We start from the raw sequence: 24445 nt of genomic DNA on the forward strand, positions 1-24445 counted from the left end.
AGAAATATTTAATAACCTATTGTAGAGAGCAGGAGTGGCTACACACTGACTGTGGGTGCCCAGTATACTATGTTTATATATAGATGGCGCCAGAAGCCATTGGAAAAGAAGCTGCCAATGGCAACAGAGTTTTATTAATTCATTATTAATGGGAATTAGGTTGATAAAACTCAAAGATTTTTGAGTTTGAATGTTTGGAAAAAATTGTTTTACATTAAAACATTTTTACATAGAAAGATTTTACATAAAACTTACTTATGTTATTTCAATGAGTTAAACAAAATAGTTGGTACAATGTAAGCCAAAATACATTGAATTTGGTTAATAATCTGAGGAATATTTTAATAATCTTAAGGTAAATTAATTTTATAAATGACTTAATTGTTATATCAGTTACTTTGCACAATATAATTCTACTTCAGACTTCACAACCCGGTGAATAAAATAGATTTTTATATAGTCTTTTTTTTTTGTTTGTTTATTTTCTCATTGAAATATAGAAAATTTGAAGTATGCTGTGGAGTGAGCCTTATATACAACACACAGACTTAGCAGCTCAGCAAAAGGTGCTTGCTTTTACAGCCTATAACATCAAGGCCAGGAAGTTAATTATGATACATGAGTTTGCGTAATGTACCTAGGGTAGCCTGCAGGAGTGGCTACACACTGACGGTGGGTGCCATTGACTGAAGGACAAACCCAGTATTAAAACAGTGATTAAAAAACAGGGTATATACCAAATATTGATTTTTGAACTTTTAAAACTTTATGAGTATGAACTTGCATTCTTTGCATTATTTAAGGTCTGAAAGCTCTGCATCTTTTTTCGTTATTTCAGCCATTTCTAATTTTCTGTAAATAAATGCTCTAAATGACAATATTTTTATTTGGAATTTGTGAGAAATGTTGTCTGTAGTTTATAGAATAAAAACAATGTTCATTTTTCTCAAACATAAACCTATAAATAGCAAAATCAGAGAAACTGGTTCAGAAACTGAAGCGGTAAAATCAAATATGAGTGTAAAATATGAGTTGTGTCCAGGAGTGGATATGTCCACAATCAATAATCCATCATTTTTATAAGGGGTGCTTAAATCAAAGGTCTGTCTTATTTCACTAAGAGGATGGTGAACAAAGTGATTACAGGCTGGATGACACGAGGCTGCTGTAATGCTGGTAGTCAGAGAGGAGCAGTGCCACTTGGATCTTTCTCACAATCACTTAAAACGGCACTTGACATTTGGCTCCTATCCTGCAGCTACTCCGCCATGCATTTTAGGATTATTTTACCCAGCGTGCCCATTCATCCAGCGGCGGACCCCACCGCTCTTATCTCCGCCGCCCAAACGCGGCCCTGGATCATAATTGGCATGGCCGTTGTTTTACGGCAGATCCCTAAATTGATTTTGCAATCACGGCGAAAGTCACGTGGAAAGTCGTTGACATTTATATCACGGTAAAAAATCAGACATCGTCACTTTGAGGGTTGGATTTCCCTCACTGCGTTTTATGGACATCGCAGGTTTCAAGCCTTATCATCTGCCTAAACCCTCTTAAAACTGGTTAAAGTAGGTGTGCTGCAAGGGTCCTTTGATTATTGCAATAGAATAACCACTTTTAGATCCATAAAGCATGCATGTATATGCATGTATATTGCTATAGATTAAGAATTTGTACCAACTTGCTTAACGTGAGCCATTTTTAATATCGTTAATTCTGTTATATATATTTCATGCATTAGAATATGCACATGAATTCCTTTATAGGCCTATAAGACATATTTTTGTATAGATTGAAATAAATGTCATATATGCTACGTTTAACTATCAATATGATACACGCTGTATATTTTATCCATATATCAACATCTACAAACGTTTTATGATAAAGGGTTAGCTTTAGGGTTAGTTTTGCTTTTGAAAATATATGCCCAAACGTTTGTGATATATGTGTACATTTATAGTCTTATATCAAATTCTGAATCTATGCAAAGATACAGAGGGTGAAAAATCCGTAAACTGGTAAATATTCGTTGCATCACATGAAGGCTCTGTACATTTTTACAGGGTTCTTCACACTCTTACAACTCTAATATAAAAAAAATGGTTCTTTAGGGATCCAAAAATGTTTTTGTATGGCATCACGCGAATAACCATTTTTAACACCTTTACTTATAAAAGTGCGGACGGCTAAATGTAAAATAGTTTATTAGTAGTAATTTATTCTAAAGATCTTAGCGTTTTGTAGAGTATTTACACTGAGTGGATAAATCATTCCGTCTAATGCATGTAGCACATTTAAAAACATTACAATTCTGCAAATTAATGTACGTAGGCCTACGTTTCTTTATATGCCATTTTTTATATCTACGGTAGGAATGGTTCTTTGTCCTAGGACCATAAAAATATCTTTCTTGATGTTATATTTTCTTTACTTTTTCACAATAAGCATCTTCTTGCTAATAGCTTCCGGACACCCTGCTAGCATTTTTTTTCGTTGTCTTGTACAAATCATATCTTAGTTTTCGTAATTTTTCACATTTTGACAATCTTATTCCAAATTTTCTCACTAAACTGTGTCAGAATATCATGGTGACTAATATATAAATGACTTGTATTATATATTTTTACATTAACATGTTTTTATTTAGTGTAAAACGTATATTTTTTGCATATAAGACTAGGTCATAAGAAGTGGTATTGTCTACTACGAACCACACAACCTTATCTAAGCTCACTAAACCCAATTATTATTGTGCAAATATCCACCCAGAATTCTGGTTTCCTCGCCTTCATCACCACAGTTCTGCAGAAACGACACATTTCACATTTCAAAGAGTGTAAATTTGCAAACGAGTGTTGATCCGGCAGTACCATCCCAGTTTGCAGTCTAATAAAGTGGATCTTCATAATTGGAGTAGGCCTAATGGCAAGTCTCCTCGAGGAACGGGATCACCCCCTGAGTTTGGAGGGGGAGAAAATATGAAATGACAAAAGAAATTAATCTACAAAGCTGGGAGGGGAGGGGCCAGGCTGGGTGTTGCAAATGAGGCTCTTGAAATCACCTTCATAATTAATTGCTCGAATTTGATTCTATTAAATAAAAATAACACTTATTGAGGAACTCAATTAGCATTAATTAAGCTTGATGTCCTAATTTGGAAAACGTGTTGAGGAAAACAAGCAGGGTTTTTTCTTTTTTTTTTCGTCTTCTTTTTTTTTACCCTGGTGTTGTTGAATATCAGCTCGAGCTGCCTTTGGGCTGCTTTACTCTCCTTTGAGAGTTGAAAATGAGAAATGGAGATGGAATATCAGGAGGTGCTAAATTAGCTGCCTGATCTGCACTTATTGCTGCACACACACCCCCATTTACTTTGCTGTTCTCTCTCTCTCTCTCTCTCTCTCTCTCTCTCTCTCTCTCTCTCTCTCTCTCTCTCTCTCTCTCTCTTTCTCTCTCTCTTAACATTCCAGGCATGGCTCGGCGTCGAGATAGCAGATTTATCAAATGGGAAAATGAATGCATGATGATCAGTTAAATTGAAAATCAGCGCCTGCATGACAGCCCGACCTGACACCTCCGTAATTAGAAAGAAAAATGATGGCGTCCGATGCATAATAGAGCAAAAACAATTTACACTCCCCCATAATGATCCGGCGTTCAAATTGAAAATTTCTCCGGGTAGAAATTGAATTCATAAAGTGTGATTCATGGAGGACACATCTCCTGGAGGCCTGCGCGAGCCCTATCGATTGATAGTTTGTCTTGAATCATACAGCAGGCTGCTTTCAGGCAAAAGCTTAACTACTTAAGCAAATCGCTAATTTCACCTTAAGGCCACCAGTGTGCAGCCAGCGATACTCCCATTCAGACTGCAAAATGAATTAAACATGAACACCCCCCGCCACTACGGAGCGAGAGAGAGAGAGAGAAAGAGAGAGAGAGGGAAGGAGGGAGGTTTGGAGAAAAAAATCTAGTAAATTGAAGGACACCTCCAGACTGCTCACGTTTTCCAAACACTTTTTTTTCTCCACCTTCTTCCCAACCTAAAAGCCAATTCATTGACTGAATGACTGAAATGAGTATAATGAAATATACTCTGAGATGTGGGGATGAGATGAGGGTCCGCAACGGTAATTGCTTAATCAGAACCACATTGGAGGGAATAAATTATTCACATTATTGTTTTAGCCTTGTAGTCATAGGGACATTAAATGATTATTGATATTGATTTTTTAGTTTTTTTTTCTCTCTCTCTTTTCCTTTATATATATATAATAATTCTTTAGTCATTATTATTATGATTATTGTCCAACCCACTGTGCCAAATGTTGTCTGTAGACCATGCCCGGCTTAACCTCCATATGCTAAGTCCTTCCTTCCTGCAAATATTTGAGAAGGGGCACGAGCTTCCAAAGCCCTGAGCTCTGATTATTTCCAATTTATTTGCAAATCAAGATCGAGGCTGAAGCGAAAGAGCTGAGAAACAAACAAGAGAGAGCATCCTACAACCAGAGGAAAAGAGGACGGAGAATATATATGCCTTTGAATATTGGAACAAGGCCCAACGTCTTATTCTTATTTACGCCACGTTTACCAGCAACCCTACGATTGAAATCGTGTTTTTCTTGTCCTCTTTTCTCTTCAAGCTCGGTTTTCCCGAGCTGGTCAGCAGCATGGCTAATATCGCCAAGGCGCAGATGTGCGCGAGCCCCCACAGCGCCCCTCGGGAGCTGCAGCCCTATTAGAACAAATGTGCTCTGCTATTGTAAATAGGCGCGTCCCATTCCGCGCGACGCGTGATCAATAGGCTGATAACACAGGAACATCAATATAAGCGACAGAACAATGAGGGATATCATCGAACATCTATCTTAATATAGCCGGCTACAAGGGCCCTGACAAAGTGGAAAGCTCATGAAAATTCCGCCCCACGAATTCCCATCTCCTCTCCAATATGCGCAAACACACTCCCAGCTGCCGGGGCTATTATTTTCCTATTTCAATTTGACACCCCAGCCTTTCATGCTAATTCTATTATTCTTGGAAGTTTATGTGATTTCCTATCACTAGAAATCGGTAATGTATTATAACCCTTCGGGCTAAAATAAACTGAATCCCTGCAGTAGCCACCGGGAAAATAATTACTTTCATATCAAAACTCTGCAGGAGTCGAACGGGTCTTTTCGCCTCCGGCTCGTAACCTCATTTCAGCGGGGCTTATAGATGAATAAATTTGTTAAAGCAATACACCAAATACAACACGGGGTTTTAAGAGAAAAGAGGGGGGTGGTTGGGGTTGGGTTTGGAACCCACAATGGAAAGGGGCTCTTTTAAGATCGTACACGCGTGGAGGTTATTGTATACAATCGATTTATTTATGAAAAAAGAACCTTACATATATAAATATCTTAATACTTTTTACAACGTTTGAGGTTTTGTCATGTTCTCTTTACAGTTTCTTACAGGGAGAGCTAGCTGCTGGAGCTGCTAGCAGTAGTAGTAGTAGTAGCATTGTTGTGTTTTGTTTTGTTGTTTTTTTTACCTTCATTTTTTTCTCAATAAACATTTAGCCCACCACACACATACACAGTGTTCACACAGATATTTTCCCTAATCCGAATTTAAATATGTTATAATGTGTAATAAGAACAGGCCTATTGATGTCATATAAAAATATGTTTGCCAACAAAAAAAATGAAAACATAAAAAAAAAAATTATAATCATAATTATATATAAATAATTGCCTAAAAAGTAAAAAGAACAAAGAGAGATGTTTTGATATGTCTTCGTGTTTTTCCTCTTCGGTTAAGCTTTGAATGAGTAAGAGAAAGAAAGAGAAAGAGAGACAGCCAGTGTTGCCACCTTTCTTCATCTTCACTCCACTCCAAGTGTTTTGTTTTCTACACGTTTTATCCCATATCGACGTCGACTGAGTCTTTATCTGTGTCCGTGTTGGTAGTGGAGGAGGAGGTGGTGGAGGTGCTGCAGCTCGCTGTATGTTCCGCGCTGTGATGGTGGTGTTGGTGGTGGTGATGGTGGTACTCAAACAGGCTCCCTGACTCCTTCCTCTCCGCCGACTCCTGTTGAGGGGACGACGCGGGGCTGCTGCCGCTCAGATCGGCCTCCTTCTCCGTCGGGCTCCCCGGTGAGCGCGCTATTCTAACCGGCTCTGGACTAGCACTGCCTGGTTCTTTGCTGTGCCTGAGTCCCGGGTGTTCGGCACCTGTGTCTGTGGAGTCCGGAGTTTTCTCACCCGCTGCCGGGCTGCTTTTCAGGGCAGTTTGTGGTACAATGAAGCCGAGCGGCTGCGTAATGGGGTAGAGCAAAAAGTGTCCCTTGCCTATCAAGGGCCGCGCGGGGGACACGGGGAAGTCCATGCCGGTCTTGCGCCTGGGCCTCGAGTCGGCCAGCAGGCTCTCCACGCTAAACGGGTTAAGTTTCTGTAAGGTGGCCGCCGAAGACTTGGTGCCGTGACCCAGAGCTGAGCTCGCGTCGTCTCCGCCGTCCTCTCTTTGGTCCTGTGGGCCCTTGGGTGCCGAGGGCTCACAGCTCGAGCGCGCGTGCCCTCTCACCGACTCGCAGGGCATCGTGCTTTGCTCGCCATCTGTGATCTGTGACACGCCACTGTCGCTGTCCGAGCCCGGCGTGTGGAACAGGTCGGCTGGCACCAGCTTGCCCTGTGCCCGTAGCAGCCGCCGCTCCTGCTTTCGCTTCTTCTTTTCCAGCCTCTCGCGCTCGCGCCGCGCTATCTCCTCCGCGTCCATGGGCTCCCCGCTGCACGTGGTCGGGTGGGAGTTGTGCGCCGGCCGCCCAGGCCCTTTCTTAGTGTTCTCCTTTTTGCGCCATTTAGCCCTGCGGTTCTGGAACCAAACCTGAAAGGAAACCGGGCAGATGATTCAGTGTTTAGGCTTTAAAACATACACACATATACGTACATGCATACACACATGCTGCTGTACTGTAGGATATATTTTAAATAATACATTTCAATCAAATTAAACCCAAACTGTTAATAAAATAAGGCAAATATATTATCTTCTTTTAAAAAATATTATAAGCAAGAATTAGAGCCATATATATATATATATATATATATATATATATATATATATATATATATATATATATATATATATATATATAATACCTATTATAATAAAGTAAATGTTTCTATTGGTTGTATTTATATGCATTTTTTGGCGTTATATAAATATATAAACAAATATATCATTGCATACATTACATATTTATTCTATATAAATATAGATATAAAATAAATATATGACATTACATATACGACGCTGTTTTTAAGCTGTTTTTTTATTTCATAATTGTCCTACGTGGCTCACAATGTAAATACTGTAATAATTAAATGTACATAAAAATGTTAGATAAATAAATAAAAATAGATATAAGCCTGTATTTTATAAGCCAGCTGGCCTGTACTGTTTCGCTAGCATCATCACGAACCCAAACTCTAACAGGCACACCGCAAACAAACAAGATACTGTGCAAATACAAAATGTTTAATTGAAAGAATTGATGAATAAAAAACATTAGTGACTGTAAAAGAGCAAAAATTGTAAATTGGATTGGAATTCTGGAATTTAGGCCTTCAGTAACACTACAACAACATTTACTAGCAAACAAAGGACTGATAAAAATTATCAGTATAGAAATGAAATCTAAAATTGATCACGGCTTTTCTGAGTTGCAAATTAAAAACGAGTTTACATGGTTTTGAGATGTAATCTATTCATTACATTGTCGGTTCTAATGCCAGTCTCTGTAGTGATGTTAGACAGGCTTTGGCATTGTTGTCTGTTGGCCAATTGGGCCTAGTTAAAGAAAGACACGCCACATAATTCGCCTGATTTCCGCATCATTCAGCTATAACTTGGATTGTAATTTACAAGCAGTTAAAAAGCAGTGCATGTGGATAAAAACCAAGAGCAACTGTATAAAAAGGAGCGGTCCTTGTATTGATTTATCCAGTACATCGTTGTAATTACTAATTCGTATTTCGTCACATTAATTAACAGAAACAGCAAAAATAAAAAATAAAGGTAGTAGTAAACAAAGCATATCCGGTTGTATTTACCTGAACTCTGGATTCTATCAAGTCCAGCCTGAGTGCCAGGGCTTCCCTCATAAACACATCTGGATAGTGACTTTCGTTGAAAGCCTTTTCTAATTCTTCCAGCTGCCAGCCAGTGAAATTGGTGCGGGTTCTTCTTCTTTTACAGCCTGGACTGTCCTTCTCTGGATCTCCAGAATCTGAAGAGAACATGGGACAGTTCAAAGAGGGAAGAAATGCATGGGACAGGCCTGGCAGTAGGTATATTTACATTCATAAATTTCTGTGTGTGTGCGGGTTTGTGAGAGGAAATAATAAAAAAAGAGATAGGTAATAACCTACTTTCTGACTGCAACAACAGTAATAAAGCAATTCAAATAATACTGTAATATATTATAATATAGTCATGATAAATACATTTTTAAATTTCCTAATTTTCCTAATATTAATGGCAATAAGTGTACAACTCGTTTATAAAATATGAAATAATCATAAAAAATAAAACAATATATTTGTGCCATTTTTGCTGAATTTAAACTTAAAGTCACCAAAATGCTGTTAAACAAATTCCAAAAAATAATTTAAATCCATTTTAAATGATACAAAGCAATATTAATAGCTGTAACCTTTTCTATTGCAATGCTATAATTTTTAGGCACTTGCTAAATTAACTGCACATTAAAACCTTTTCATTTTCTCGTTATTTTATTATTATTTTTTGCAGTAACACGTTATTTTTTACAGTAAAAGCTCTTCTTTGTTTCATTCTGGCTGTAAAAACGGGGGAATCGTGTCGTTTTGAAACGCTTTTGTAAAGACAAGCCCAGGAAAGATAAGCACAAACCAAGCAGCCTTAGATAGAGCCCTACCTGTCAGCTTGTACTGCTGGCTGTCTCCATTCATCCCGCATCCGGAGGACAGCAGCGGGTTGGAGTTGACCACGGACGCCGTGCACGAGCCGTTCAGTAATCCGTCAATAGAGAAAGGGACGGCGGCGGCCGCCGACTGCAGCTGATGGCCGGCGAGCTCGTAGACGGGATGGTGGCTTAAATGGTAGGGGAAGCTCACCATCCCGCCGAGGGAGCCTCCGAACTGCGCGTGAGGTGGGTCCAGTATCCTGCTGTCCATCATCTCCCGTCCAAAAGAGGGAACGACGCGTGGAGACTGGTGACGGGGAATTTAAAAAGCACGCGGCGAGCGTGGCCGGCGAGGAGGGGACATGTTCGTGGGGAGAGAGAGTGAGTGGTGCGGGGTGGTGGTGTGTTAGTGTTTGGCGGTGCTGGGTGGTGGTGGCGGTGATGATGGTGGTGATGGTGGTGGTGGTGATGGTGGGGGGGGGGGGCTGTGGGCTGGGGATGAGGTCTACTTTATCAGCGCGAGCCTTCCAATAATTAGCTCGGGCTCCGGGAATTGGGGACCAATGAGAGGCGCTAATCGGCGGTGACGTCACAGGCGCGGCTTGGAAAAGCGCTTTCCGTATCGATTGCTAATTAAAGCTGACACCCACCTCAATAAACAATATCAGAGCTGTCACAACAAAACGGGAGGGGGTTGGCGGGGAGGGAGGGAGGGAATGAGGGGAAGGTGGGAGTGAGGAGGGTGGGTTGATAAGAACTACATCAGGACCACACAGGGTCTTTAGGAGGAGAGCGATCAGGTTTGACGCCCCCCATTTAAAAACGCGCTAAAGAGACGCTGGAAATCTCCTGGCTATACGCGCACAGAAACTCTCGGGCAGCCCTCGCGTCCTGCGCCTATAAGAAAATAAAATAATAATAACCACGCGCGTAAAAGCAACGTGGACAACAGATAAGAGCAGCCCACTCCACGCGCGCTGTTGACAAAGTGACAGCGTCCCTCGCGCCGCCGATACCCCGCGCTCGGACCAGTCGAGCATGTGGTCGAGGAAAGACATTCATCACAGGGCTGTCAAATTTAATTCCCAACTACAAACCAGACCCCGCGCGCGCGCACGAACTGCGGCGGAGATGGATTAACACAATGCTTAAACGTGCGGATGGGGCTGAACTTTCGATTCTGCACGAGACACGAATGAACCTATTAATTACACGAGCCACTAATTAAAAGAGAGAGAGTGTGGAAAAAAAGAGAGGGAGAAATTGAACATGGCCTAATGAGTGCTATTTCCCCAGACCTTGCCTACATGTGTAATTAATGTCATTCAAAAGAGAAGATGATATGATGTGAAACTGGCTTATCAATATATACCACAGTCCACCAGCTGGACAGTGTACTGGTCACTTAGAGGTGTTGGTCAGAGTATAAACAGTGCTATAAAAAATATTTAGGCCATCACACAAGAGTGTTGGGGATAGGATAAAAAAAAAAGTTTATATTCCACATATATACTCTTATTAAACTTTTTAACTAATAAAAGTATTTTGAAGTCGTGAATGTGTGTGTTTGCACGCAAAATGCTATGTGCACTGTAATAAAATATATTACAGTGGAAATAAATATAACGAATAATATAAATACACAAGTCAGAACTCAGAATGTGATGTTTTGCAAAATAATAATTCCATGAGGAAAATACTGAAAAATTCTAGACTTTTTTGAAAAAAGATTTGGGAATGGTTAACACAAAAATTAACGTTTATTTATATGTATTGTTTTTTTTAACTATTTAAATACAGCGTACTATACTATAGTATTGTATATTTGTCACACATACACACACAAAATAGTACAAAATTGTGGTTTGACATCTAAAGCAAGCTCCACTAAAGACCCTAAAACTGTCTCTCGGTGACTCGGGGTCACTCTGTAACTTAAGCTGACTTTATGTTTCATGTTGGATCTACACGAAGCCCATCACAGAGCCTCGTTTCCATTCCATTTAGGCGCGCGAGCCGTGTTTGTGAATAGAGAGCGATCATCAGTCCCTCCACTTTAAGCAGATTCCGTCTCCCCCTCTCATTACAGGGAATTAATTCAACTTTATTTAGCCAATGTCTGGAGCTGTCACAATGTTAATCTGAGCTGAAATTTCGCTCCCCACTCACTCCCTGACCCTTGGCACCCGGATTGGCGTGTTGTAATAACCCGAATCCTTCAACAGAGGCCCTGATAATTGTTACCTTATTAGCATGCAAATTGTTTAATTAATATTATTATGAGGAAGTATATAATCCGTTCGTCTCTTGACCTCCAGCCCAAATAGCAGCCCCTCTGCATTTCAATGTGTACATTTTAATGAACCCTTTAAAAATGGCTCTCGATCCCAGTTCTTTTTACACTCTCGCTCTCTTTTTTCCTACACTCAAACCGTCTTCAGTAGTCAGAGAGGTCTTTTAAAACGGCCTCCCCTCTCTCTCTTTTTGTGCCTTGAAACTTCTTATTTTATCTTAATGCAGCCCACACAACGATGAATCAGTCCATTTATTTCTCTGCCCCTCTCTCCCCCTCTATTTTTCTCTCTCTCCTTCTTCTTTTTTTTTTGAACATCAAAATTCAATAATTGCTCGTCGACGGTCCCGGGCTCACGCGCAGCCCTTGACACGCGCTCCCGGGAGACGCCACGTTTAAATCCGTTTTTCTACAACCGAGTGACATTGTCAGATCCTGGCTTTAATTAACCCGATAATAAGACGAACAAGACTTGCATTCAGGGCCGTTGTTGGCCCGTCTTGTTTGCCTCCTGCTTGAATTCTCCAGCTTTTTTTTATCTACAATCGTCTCTACAATAGAACCAGGAGATTTCATGCTTCACGTTTTGGTCACGAATAACAAACTGTCTGCATAATTGTTGGACAGTAAAGCGCTGGTGCAGACCAGCAGCTTAGTATCTGCACTTTAATGGAGGTACCGGCCTGATTGTGACGTCCAGTGTGATGTCACAATAGACCCATCACTCTTATCATAAATAAATAATTCTAATTGGTGTTTGTTTTTTGGTAATTATTTGATATTGAATCTATTTTTAATCTACAAAATTAAAGGTGCTTACTTACAGAGGTCATTGGGGAATCAAAAACAGTTTTTCATTGGTTAGCTCCACATAGGCCCTTTAGCATTATTTTTGGGTAGAATCAACACTCTTGTACAAATAATAGTTTTTTCTGTTTTTGCTTGTTTGCTTTTTATTTTTGGAAAGTTTCAGTTAGGCCTCATTTTAGCAAAGCTTTAGCAGCTCACTATCTGCATTTCGGCTGTATCCATTGTGATTTCACAATGGCTCTGGATCTTAAAAAAAAAAGATTTCGTAGCTGTGGAAAGGAAAACCTTTGATCTAAAATATTGTTTTTTAGCATTTAAACATTATATTATAATTAAGCATATTCAGTTATGGTTTATTAAGGAAACAAAGCTGCTTATTTTTTGGCATGTCTTCAAACGAGCCCTGTATCATAATGATTTATAACTTTCTGTACTATACGCTCTGTACATACAAATACATAAAAAAATAAAGGTGATCCAAATGGTTCTTTGAGTGATCTATTACTGTTGGTAATAGAGAGAATGTGTAAGAGTGAAAAATCTTTATATTGGCAGAATCTATTTAGGAGTAACAGCTCCTAAATTTGTTCTTTATTAGCAGCTCCTGCTCGATTGTGATATATATATATATATATATATATATATATATATATATATATATATATATATATATATATATATATATATATATATATATTGTGATGTCATACTAGGTCTTCCACAAATAAAGGTCCCTAACTGGTATTCGGCTTTAAAAAAAATCTTGGTCTTGAATTTTAAAAACAAAACTTAACCTTAAAAGAAAAAGATCCTCATTTATGGAGTTAAATCCAGTGACACAGCTCCCTTTATCCTTAATATAAAAAAAATATATACGTATATGTTTACGTAGAACATGTTGTTCTTAAACGAACGGGCTTTAAATGTTTTTTTAGTGATAGAAATGAGCTACTTTTACTTAACTTTAATTAAGAACAATGTCTGAGATGTGTGAGCATCTATTGGTAAATAACCTATTGTATCACCCAAAGTCCCATTTGAAGCATTTATTTATTTTTATTTTATTTCATTTATTTTATTATTATTTCTTTGATAAGTAAACAATGAAACAAATGAAGCAAAAGTGTGTTCACTTTTAACATTTTCAGATGTGATTTTTATTATTTCCAGGCCTATCTAGGCCTCTACACAACTAGTGAACCCATTCCAGACTTCCAGTCCAGACCTTTCAGGACCTCAGGCAAGCATTGCTGGAGGTCTCTACTCCAAAATCTTACCGTTGTGAGGATTCTTCATATGACATGGTGCTACTTGGCTTCAAAGCTGATGCTCGCCCGCCCTGCATGGACCCCCAAAGCTCCCATGGAGCATTGCTCAGGCAAGCGGGCATCCCTGACCCCATTACAAGCAGGTGTTCAGATGTCCCGCCCAAGCAAACAAACTAATCAAAAGCGCCCATGCAACGCTGATGATGCCCACATTACCAACACTTACACTCACACACGTGCATACATACACACATACACACTCACTCACACACACAAAAAAATCAAATTCATTTTTAATTAGGCTAGCAAATTAATAGGCGGCAGTTGAGGAGTTTAATTACTCAATTAACTTCACGCACGTTAATTTTTAACCATCTAAATTAAGTTGCACGTTATTCGATTTGATGATAATTATAGAATTAAATCCAAATTAATTGTTGCGAACGATGTACGAGATGCGCCGCCAATTAAAGAGCTGCAGAGTCTGAAGCCACCAAAAAATCCTTTGATTCGATTTTGAGCAGTGAGAAACTCTCCCCATCCCTTCCCAATTCCTCCCCATTCCCTTCCCTGATCCTGAAAAAACTCGCTCCCCTTCTTAATCCCCACAATTAAAAGTTTCCTCCATCTAATTATCTGTAATTGTGCCGCTGTCAAAGTAGAATGGAGAAGTGAAGGCGATTGATTTGGACTTTTAATTCACTTCAGTTCTGATAGAAGGGAAAGTAATTCCCTTCAAATTACCTCATTCAATCCTGACACCCTAATGCCCTTCAAAATCTCTCTCTCTTTTTTTTACTCACCGCGTTTATGTATTAAAAAAGAGGGGAATCTAAAATGAGTGCTGCCTCCTAATAATAATAACCAAACTTCCATTAGAATAATAATTTCATTTCAATTAAAACTGACTTATCACCTTTTGCTAAAACGTGCTTAATATGCCGAAAATTATCAATGCTTGAAGGAGCGCAAACTGGGGAGGCGAATTGTAATCAGCAAATCGGAGGTGCTCGTCTCCGCCGCGCGCGCCTCCGAAATAGAACTAATTTACTCAACTCCCGCGGGAAATCCGCTCAACAGATTAACATTTTCAAAATATAGTAATGATATAATTTGAGAAATGGTGACGCCAATTTGTGAGAAGCCTTTTGTGCGGAATCATTTGCATTTTTTTTCACCGCCTGCTTTTTTTCTGCCCTGTTAATTACAGCTGTGCGGATGAAGAGCTGGTGCGCGCGCGCTTTGGACGCGTTTGCTTATTATTCAGCTGGAGTAAGTGTGTGTTAATGGAGCACACCGCGGAGGAGTGTGTGTGTGTGTGTGTGTGTGTGTGTGTGTGTGTGTGTGTGTCCTTACTCACAGTCTGAGGAGTAGAGCAGGAGTAGAGGAGTGTTGGGGAATGTAGGGTAGGAAGAGGAGTGTGTGTGTGGAGGGGAAGTTTGGTGTAAGTGTGTCAGTGTAACCTGTGTCATTGTATGTGTACGTGTGCATAGGTGTGTCACTGTGACTGAGTGCGTGTGTTATGATTGTGACAGCATGGATATAATTGTGACCATATGATTACAGTCATGTCTACAGGTATATGCCATAGGTACACCTGTGTAGCCGTGCAATGTTGTGTGTGTGTGTGTGTGTGTGTGTGTGTGTGCATTGCCCCACTATAAGATTAGGCTGCACTGATCCGGTGTGTATTTACTGTGTATACAGGCTTAAGTAGTTGATATGAAGTTGAGCAGGTGCACAATTGGGCCACTTTCCCCACAGGTGCATCACATATACACGCGCGTGCGTTCCTCCCCGTCCTCGTGCAGTGTGTGGCCTTTGAAAAGAACACATATCAGAGAGGCGCACCCTGTCCGGAGAACATGCCCATAGCCAGCGGGGATCAGCAATACTTAAATGTCCCTTTTGTGAAGCTCTAGCTGTCCGTTAATCTCTCCTCAGGTCGGGATGAGGGGATGAGAGAGAGAGAGAAAGAGAGAGAGAGAGAGAGAGAGAGAGAGAGAGAGAGAGAGAGAGAGAGAGAGAGTTAACTGTGATCCACAGCCAGGCCATCTGCTGCTGTAGACATTACAAAACCCAGGAGATCTGCTTATATCCACATCGTAAACGAGGAAAGATGTTTTAATTAAGAGAAATCAGGAGAACTTAGCGCTAATTAGCAAGCCATCCTCCTAATGAATTGCGCGCGCTGAACTTTCTTCGTCAACTAAATTGTACGTGTATCACTTTCCCATCCGATACCCTCCGTCATCACTTTAATCTCTAACTAGTTATTATCGCTGTAAAGTTCCTTATTAACGCTCTTTAATCTGCTTACCTGTTAATTAGTTCAATTAGAGTGCTTCGCGCATGCGTCGCATTGCCGCAATCAGCAATCAGACGCCTGTAAATCACTGCTGTTGAAGCATCTTCAGACTGAGATACCTGACACTTCTCAGCTTCTTCAGGATCAACTCGAGTACAGGGGCGCCATCATGCGGTCGTTCACGTGCATGAACCTGTGTCGGTGAACCATTTGTCACTTTTTAAATATTTTATATTTACACAATTTTTTTAAATAAAAAAGTCAAAAAGACATTGCCGCTATTTCACGAAAGCCTGAATCTCAACATTCTGCTGTTTGTTTTATATATCATTTTGAATCTGACTGTTTTTCTTTATACTGTGGTAAAAAAAAAAAAAACATGATAAAGGGATCAATAGAAATGCTCTAAAATGGTTTAAGTGAAAAATATTATTACATTCACATCAACTTAATCACTTTGTTCTTATTTTTTTGAACATTTTGTTATTTTCGAGCATTTCTATTGGTCTCTTTATCATAAACTTGCCAGATTCATAATATGTCAAAATATGTCAAAACTCTGATGTCAAAATGATAAAACATCTCCAAAACATTTTTCCAGCATGTAGTGGTCAGTACCATGTGTTGCTTTGGAATGTATTATATTATATACTTATATTTTGAGTGTATATACAACAAAAACAAAACACTTATATCATCAAAATATACAAGAGAAGGACAAATCTTTCAATGCAAGTAAAATATTATATTTTAACTTATTTTGGACCATTTCTATTGGTCAATTTAAAATAAAAATTTGACACAGTGTTACAGTGTCTTTCATTATTTCAAAAAAATTATATATTATAAATATGTATCATATACAAAGCAGCTAATGTGTTAAAACTCAAGCCAGTAACAATTCATCAGGACATCAGGCATGTGTTGTGGGATGTTGTCACTGTGCAGTGTCCGGTATCTACCAAACATGTTTTAAAGAAGGATAATCAGTGAATTGGCAACAGGGTCATGATACTATAATCCATGTCTTAGAGAGTGGACCTACACAGAATTAGATATTAATCAGTTTTTTTATGTTAAAAATGGTAAAAAAATTATAATAATAATAATAATTATCCCACTTTTACATGCAGAATGGGTCTGATGTCTATAATGTTTAGTTCAACAGGGGACTGACTGTTAGAGCCAGAACTGTTCCAGCCTGTCTCCTTTTTTAAGATTTTGGATCATTATCCTGTTATAAAAGCCATCCTCTTGTTTATATTTTTTAAATCAACTGTGTTACAGTCTTTTATTAATCTTTTAATAAAGCTGCACATATCCGTTTACACGTGAGCTTCTTTTTTAAAAGCTGTGTTTATTTTCATGTCTAGCTTTGAATAAGAATTACAAATATGACCAATCACACAAGCATATCAGGCCTTCAGATGCAATGCTTTATTAGGCACAATTATCATGCAGGCAGCCTATCAAAATTCAATCATGCATAAAGGGATTATTAACCAAGAATAATACTATCTCCTAATAGAAAATACGCTGAATTTCTTCCCTCCAATTTGTCGTGATGGTAATTACCATCCAGTTCAGACAACACTGTCTGTCCTGCGCTTCTGGTTTCATCCAGATGAATGTAAAACCAGAACAAACAAAGAAGAAATGGCTCATAGTTACAGTCCATAATAACCAACTATATGCTGCTTATGTTGCAGATACAGTCATGAGGTAAAATAACTACAGTAAATGAGGTCATGTCAACAAGTGATCATAATCATGATTTGGTATAAAAGCAGTTTCTGAGGAGTAAAGATAAGCAGTGGGTCTCCAGTTTGTAACAAATGCGCAAGAAAATTATTAAAATGTTTAAAAACAATGTTCCTCAAAGAAAAAAACTGGAAAGTATTTGCATATTTCTCCCGCTACAGCCCATAATATTACTAAACCATTCAAGAAATCAAGAGGAATTATAGTGTGTAAAGGTTATAAGCCCACTGCATCAAGAACCATCATTCAACAACAGCTGACAACACCACATAAACAAGAGAATACTGTCCTCTACACCTTTATCACCAACAATACAGAGTTACTATATTCACTAATACCACTTACAGCTTTACTACTGTACACAACACAAACCTTATGTTCACCATGTCCAGAAGCTCCGCCCACTTCTCTACTACAATACAGAGTTACTATATTCACTAATACCACTTACAGCTTTACTACTGTAAACAACACAAGCCTTATGTTAACCATGACCAGAAGCTCCGCCTACTTCTCTACTACAATACAGAGTTACTATATTCACTAATACCACTTACAACTTTACTACTGTACACAACACAAGCCTTATGTTCACCATGACCAGAAGCTCCGCCCACTTCTCTACTACAATACAGAGTTACTATATTCACTAATACCACTTACAACTTTACTACTGTACACAACACAAGCCTTATGTTCACCATGTCCAGAAGAAGCTCCGCCTACTTCTCTACTACAATACAGAGTTACTATATTCACTAATACCACTTACAACTTTACTACTGTACACAACACAAGCCTTATATTCACCATGACCAGAAGCTCCGCCCACTTCTCTACTACAATACAGAGTTACTATATTCACTAATACCACTTACAACTTTACTACTGTACACAACACAAGCCTTATGTTCACCATGACCAGAAGCTCCGCCCACTTCTCTACTACAATACAGTTACTATATTCACTAATACCACTTACAACTTTACTGTACACAACACAAGCCTTATGTTCACCATGACCAGAAGCTCCGCCCACTTCTCTACTACAATACAGTTACTATATTCACTAATACCACTTACAACTTTACTACTGTACACAACACAAGCCTTATTATGTTCACCTATTCAGAAGCTCCACCCACTTCTCTACAATACAGTTACTGCATTTTAATTTTTAAGAGTTTAAAGATTTAAAGAGACTTTAATATCAATCACATCACATGTGGTACAAGTGAATTTTTGCTCAGTTTTACTTAGACCCATTTTACACAATTTCACACACTTCAGTGAGGAGAAAACAGCATTCTTACATTTCATTCCACTGCTGTTCTGAGTGGACACTGCTCTTTTAAAACGCTGGATGATCTTGACCACTGTGCTGTAGATCAGTTTCAGGGTGTTGGCAATCCTCTTGTAGCCTTGGCAATCATTGTGTAGTCTAACAATTTGTCTTTTAAGGTCTTCACAGAGTTCTTTGCCATGAGGTGCCATGTTGGAACACTCCGGCTCTCTATGCACACCTGAGAACTAGTAACACTAATGAGTCACATGACATTTTGGAGGGAAAATGACAAGCAGTGATCAATTTGGACATTTAGGGGTGTAGTTAGACTCTTAGGGGTGTACTCACTTTTGTTTCCAGTGGTTTAGACATTAATGTCTGTATATTAAGTTATTTTGAGAGAATGAAACTGTAATTTTGTCAGTGTTGTCCCCTGAAAAGATATACTTAAATATCTGCAGAAATGTGAGGGGTGTACTCACTTTTGTTATACTCTGTATTTCAGGTCTGAAAGAGTTAATATTGTGCAAATGAAGATTAAACTTCAATATGTTTAAATATTTTTTTTAAAAAAGGAAGGACAGAAAAAAGAAAGATTTTTTTTACTAGGTTTGTATGATTGTAGTCGTGAAGCTGCTGCAGTATTTGCTGGAGTATTGCTTTAAACTAAGCTGCTTTGCCATAACCAAATCCCCCTACATGCTTCCCCCGAAGCAGCACATATTCCACACCTGTGAGTGTACATGAATTCACAGTGGTGTGTGTTCATCTGTGTCAAAGTGTGCTTATGATTCAGTGTGTAAACCCCTGCAGTTCAGGTGTGAAATGAATGTACATTTGTTTTTGCACAGAACTTGCCTGTGTCACAGTATAACAAAGGAACGAGGGGGGACGTGGAGGTGCGTGAGGGAACGCCATTGCCTGGGAGAGCCGGGGCGCCGGCAGTGAAGTGAGAAATGGTGCTGAGTGGCCCTCTAAACAACAGTAACGGGGTTCCTGACACTGTCTGACAGACACTGTTACAGAGCAGAGGAAGCTGCTGAGGGGCGGCTGAGGAGGAGACAGATTGGCACGAAGCCACTGCAAATTTGTAGCTGTAAATGTTTGCTGTGACGGAGCTGATCGTATATATGTGTGTGTGTGTGTGTGTGTGGTTAGGTGTGTGTGTGTGTGTGGGGGAGGGGGCTGGTGGGTAATGGGGGATATGAAATTATTACAATCATTTTACTATTCAGGCAGTGAGAGCGAGGTAGAGGAATTCCAGTGATGAAGCAGGTGTTCAGTGAGAGGTGCCATCTGGCAGCAGAATTAGCAGCTTATGAGCCAGGTGCTCCTGCAGCAGCAGACAGGAATCAGAGATGAACTCTAATGTGATCTCTCCCCCTGCGGCCTCCGCCAGCATGACTCTGCACTGTTACACACCGCCTGCCATCCTTCCATCTAAATCATTTTAACATTTTACCTCTTATTTCATCCTACATATGTGTGTGTGGCTGTAATAGGTAATATATATATATATATATATATATATATATATATATATATATATATATATATATATATATATATATATATATATATATATATATATATTCAGCTATTCCACTATATTAACCATTCAAAAATGACGAGTTTCTTTGATTTTACCAAATTTACCATCTCTGGAATATAATGAAGAGGATGATCAAACCAAACTGCTTGAATTTTTGCACCAAAAGCAGTGTGTAAGACTGGTGGAGGAGAACATGATGCAAAGATGCATGAAAACTGTGATTAAAAACCAGGGATATTCCACCGAACATTGATTTCTTAACACTCCACACCTTGCTAGAATCTGAAGAGCCCTGACATTTAAAAAGAGGCATTTATAACTCAAGAAGAACCTTATTAAAAAGCACTGTTTACATCCCATAGCGCAAGTTTCAGCTCCGAGTGCCTCCATTACTCCTGGCGCCAACTGCTACGCTGTGCGAAGTCTATGTTGCTATGTTGCTACGCTGTGGGAGGACGGAGGTGTGCTATTCATCTGGTAAGGTAAGTACGTTTTATCATGTTTTACTACAATAAAAGTCCATTTTACTCCTTTAAATCTTTATGAATATGAACTTGTTGTTTTCTTTGCATTATTTGAGGTCTGAAAGCTCTGCATTTGTTTTGTCATTTCAGCCATTTCTCATTTTCTGCAAATAAATGCTCTAAATGACAATATTTTTATTTGTAATGTTGTCTGTAGTTTATAGAATAAAACAACAAAGTTCATTTTACTCAAACAATGCGTTTCTTTATTTTCATGACTATTTACATTGTAGATTCTCACTAAAGGCATCAAAACTATGAATGAATACATGTGGAGTTTTATGTACTTTACAAAAAAAATACAAATTATATTCTAGTTTCTTCAAAATAGTCACCCTTTGCTCTGATTACTGCTTTGCACACTCTAGACATCATTCTCTCAATGAGTTTCAAGAGGTGGCCACCTGAAATGGTTTTCCAAGGGTCTTGAAGGAAGGAGTTTCCAGAGGTGTTTATTAGCACTTGTTGCCTCTTTGCCTTCTTCACTCTGTGCTCCAGCTCACCCCAAACCATCTGGATTGGGTTCAGGTCCGGTGACTGTGGAGGTTCAGCTCATTTTTTGTTAAGTACATAAAACTCCACATGTGTTCATTCATAGTTTTGATGCTTCAGTGAGAATCTACAATGTAAATAGTCATGAAAATAAAGAAAACGCATTGAAAAAGAGAAGGTGTGTCCAAACTTTTGACCTGTTCTGTATGTGTGTGAATGTTTTTATCAGGGCTGTCAACGTTAAACCTTTAATGCACGTGATTAATTTGTACTCAGTAATGCATTTTTATTTTTTTATTGCAAATTAATTACACCAAGTTTGATCCCAACTTTCACTGTAATCTGCCACATCCTTACGCAACGTGCAGTTTTTTCTTTCTGGTAAGAATGTGATCTGGTCTCGATCCAAACCAGCTATCAAATATACTTCTTTTTAATTGAGCTAAACTGCCGATAAGGCACAGTTTAAAGTGATATATTCCCAAATAATACACTGCTATACAAAAACACTGTCTCTGCTGCTCCATGCTGTTTACACACTAAGAGCGCAGTATGTGCAGCGTTCACTGCTCAGCAGTACATTTTCAGCATTCTGTGTTAAAGCAGCTTCACACTGCACAGATATACACACTGAAACACTGAATCTTCTCACTATATTTACTTTCTCACTCCCGCACCTGACAGCTCTGACCAATCAGAGGAGACGATGTGCTTGCGTGGTTTATTGGTGAGCATTTTGGTGCGTTTAGGTTTATGCCTGTGTGAAACCAAATCAAACAAAGGGAAAAAAACACTCCAAATGAACATACTCATCTACTGATCTGGACCACAGAAACTTTCACAACTACAGGTGTGAAAACACCCTTTTATACTCAGCAAATTAAGTTTTTCAGAAATTCAGGAATTTTTAAGTAATTCAGAAATCCTTACAATCAAACTGAGATGTTTAGAATAAAAAAAAAAAGTTTCCTCTATTTAATTTATCATGCATTTTTATTCCAGCGCTCCATGTTGGCTTTATCTCAACTCAAACATACAAGTATATTTTAGTATTTTAACTGACACCACTCATATAAATATAATTGTATTTTACATTTCTTACATTCATTCTTTTATTTACATTTAAATATCCACTATAAAAAGTACAAAAGCATTTAATCACAAAAGCAGTTAATCACAGAATATTGTTGGGATTAATCTAATTACAATTTTTTTAAATCGATTAACACCACTAGTTTCAATACCTAAGATATTAAACATATCCAATTACTGCATAGGGGTTGCAATAGTTTTTTTGTAGATAGTGTACACATGGGTTTTGCTTTAGAAGGAAGAAGAACAGTGTTTGAGGTTCTGCTAAGCTGAAGACTTGGAAATCAACCCAAACTAAACCCTCTAATTACTGCCATCAGAATCTCTTGATTGCCTGAATGTGTTGTTTTTAGATCTTAAGTCTGCAGGAAGGTACTTTTAATGCTCTTATGTTCAGGTTGCAGATCACTGTATTAAATAAACAATTCTGCTGCCATCTAGTGGAAAATACTGTATCGTGCATGCTGGTTAAACACTAACTAGCCATAACATTAGTACCACTGACAGCTGAAGTTTTCTGTGAGGGGGTTGTATCTATATATTAGACAGCAAGTGAACAGTCAGTTCTTAAAATCATTTTTTACTTTACTTAGTTGAGTAGTTCTTGCTTCTCATAATCTGGATTAGAACATTACTCAAATATTCACTATTCACTGTATACCTGTAACTCTACCTCTTCACTACTTTACTTTAACTGATGCTCTCAAACACTTTATTAAGAGACAAGAAATTGAAGTAATTAACTCTTGATGAGTTCAGCACAGCTGTTAACTGAAAGCCTGAATTCCAGGTGACTCTACTTCATAAAACTGACTGAGAAAATGCAGCCAAGATGTGCAAAACTGTCTAATTTAAGCATCTAAGAGGTGCTACATTGAGCTACATCTAAAATATAAAACATATTCTGGTTTCTGATATGTTTTTTTTTTCATAGTTCGGATGACTTCAGTATTAATCTACAATGCAGAACAGTTTAAAACAATGAAAAAACACTGAATTTAAGTTGTGTCCAAATGTATAATACTGTAGTGTACTGTATACTGTATAGAACTCTATATAAACAGGGTTCATACACGTTTTAACCAATGCATTTCCAATATTTTTTCATGTCTTTAGAGCAATTTTTAAAACATAAGTGCACACACTGACAATAAAACCAAAAATCAATTAAAACTATAATTAAAATTGATTATAGTAGGTCTAAAATTAATCAGATGAAATACTGACACACAATCTTTAATAATAAAATGTGTATCAGATCCAGAGAGCTCTATTGTGTAGTACTAAAGACCTGAATTAACTCTGAGCTGATGGATTAGTTAGATCAAAATAGATTTTCTCTGTTAATAAACTGAAATAAAGGTTTGTAAACCAAATTTTCACAACTTTTACAAAACTTTCTGGGTTTTTTGTATTTTTCCAAGAAATGCTATTTTCAAATTCCACGACTTTTCCAGTTTTTTATGACCCTATGAACGCTGAATAAAGCAGTGTTCAGATACAGAAGGTACATAGAGTGATTAAGCACAATTTATAGTCAAATTTAAACAATGAAAAAACTTACAAATAAAAAGATTAAACAAAAAAGGAAAAGTTGAATTCTAAGCTGTTTGTTTAATATCTAGTTGAACTGATACTCAGGTGTTTATTTACTGTATTTTTTTTTATATGTTTTGATGTTAAATAATGGGAAATGCTGCATCACTGCCTCCCCTGGTAATTTCTAGAATGCTCCAGCTTTTGCGTGATGACGTTGGTCTGCGTGACTCAGCCCAGCGTGCAGGACTGGGAGGGGCACGAAGCTGTGAAGCTGGACACTAGAACTGTTTGTTAACAACCGCACATATTTTCATATTAAAAGTCCTTCAGCAGCGCCCAATATAAGTAATGGCATAGAAATTGCAGTTATTTTATTTCAGTAATTCAGTTCAAAATGTGAAACTCATATATTACATAGATGTATTACACACAGAGTGATCTGTTTTAAGCGTTTATTCTTATATAGTCCTTCAGACTCTGCTCTTTTGATTTCCAAATAAAATGTAAAATTTACTGATGATCAGTGATGGTTTGGAGAGACATGAATCATCTGCTGGTGTTGATCCACTGTGTTTTATTATCAAGT

The 24445-nt window shown here is 38.3% G+C and overlaps 2 protein-coding genes across 2 annotated transcripts in view; both read right to left on the reverse strand.

Moving 5' to 3' along the window:
* Positions 1 to 24445, reverse strand: part of LOC103043027 (interleukin-4 receptor subunit alpha) — a 679179-nt gene that overhangs the window by 162533 nt on the left and 492201 nt on the right. The window lies entirely within an intron of this gene.
* uncx (UNC homeobox) lies at positions 5354 to 9424 on the reverse strand. Its single transcript, XM_007232064.4, has 3 exons — positions 8948 to 9424; positions 8103 to 8278; positions 5354 to 6873 (listed from the first exon to the last, which is right to left on the reverse strand). The coding sequence occupies exons 1-3, from the start codon at positions 9207 to 9209 to the stop codon at positions 5911 to 5913; spliced, it is 1401 nt and encodes a 466-aa protein (XP_007232126.3). The 5' UTR covers positions 9210 to 9424; the 3' UTR covers positions 5354 to 5910.

This window comes from Astyanax mexicanus, chromosome 3, assembly GCF_023375975.1.
Source record: "Astyanax mexicanus isolate ESR-SI-001 chromosome 3, AstMex3_surface, whole genome shotgun sequence".
In the NCBI taxonomy this organism is placed as follows: Eukaryota; Metazoa; Chordata; class Actinopteri; order Characiformes; family Acestrorhamphidae; genus Astyanax; species Astyanax mexicanus.

What these genes read in the sequence shown, in the direction of transcription:
- uncx (XM_007232064.4), bottom strand. Translation starts at nt 9,209, where the DNA reads ATGATGGACAGCAGGATACTGGACCCACCTCACGCGCAGTTCGGAGGC. An exon ending in CCAGCAGTACAAGCTGACAG is followed by an intron (nt 8,279 to 8,947) that starts GTAGGGCTCTAT and finishes TGTTCTCTTCAG; the next exon opens with ATTCTGGAGATCCAGAGAAG. An exon ending in TGATAGAATCCAGAGTTCAG is followed by an intron (nt 6,874 to 8,102) that starts GTAAATACAACC and finishes GTTTCCTTTCAG; the next exon opens with GTTTGGTTCCAGAACCGCAG.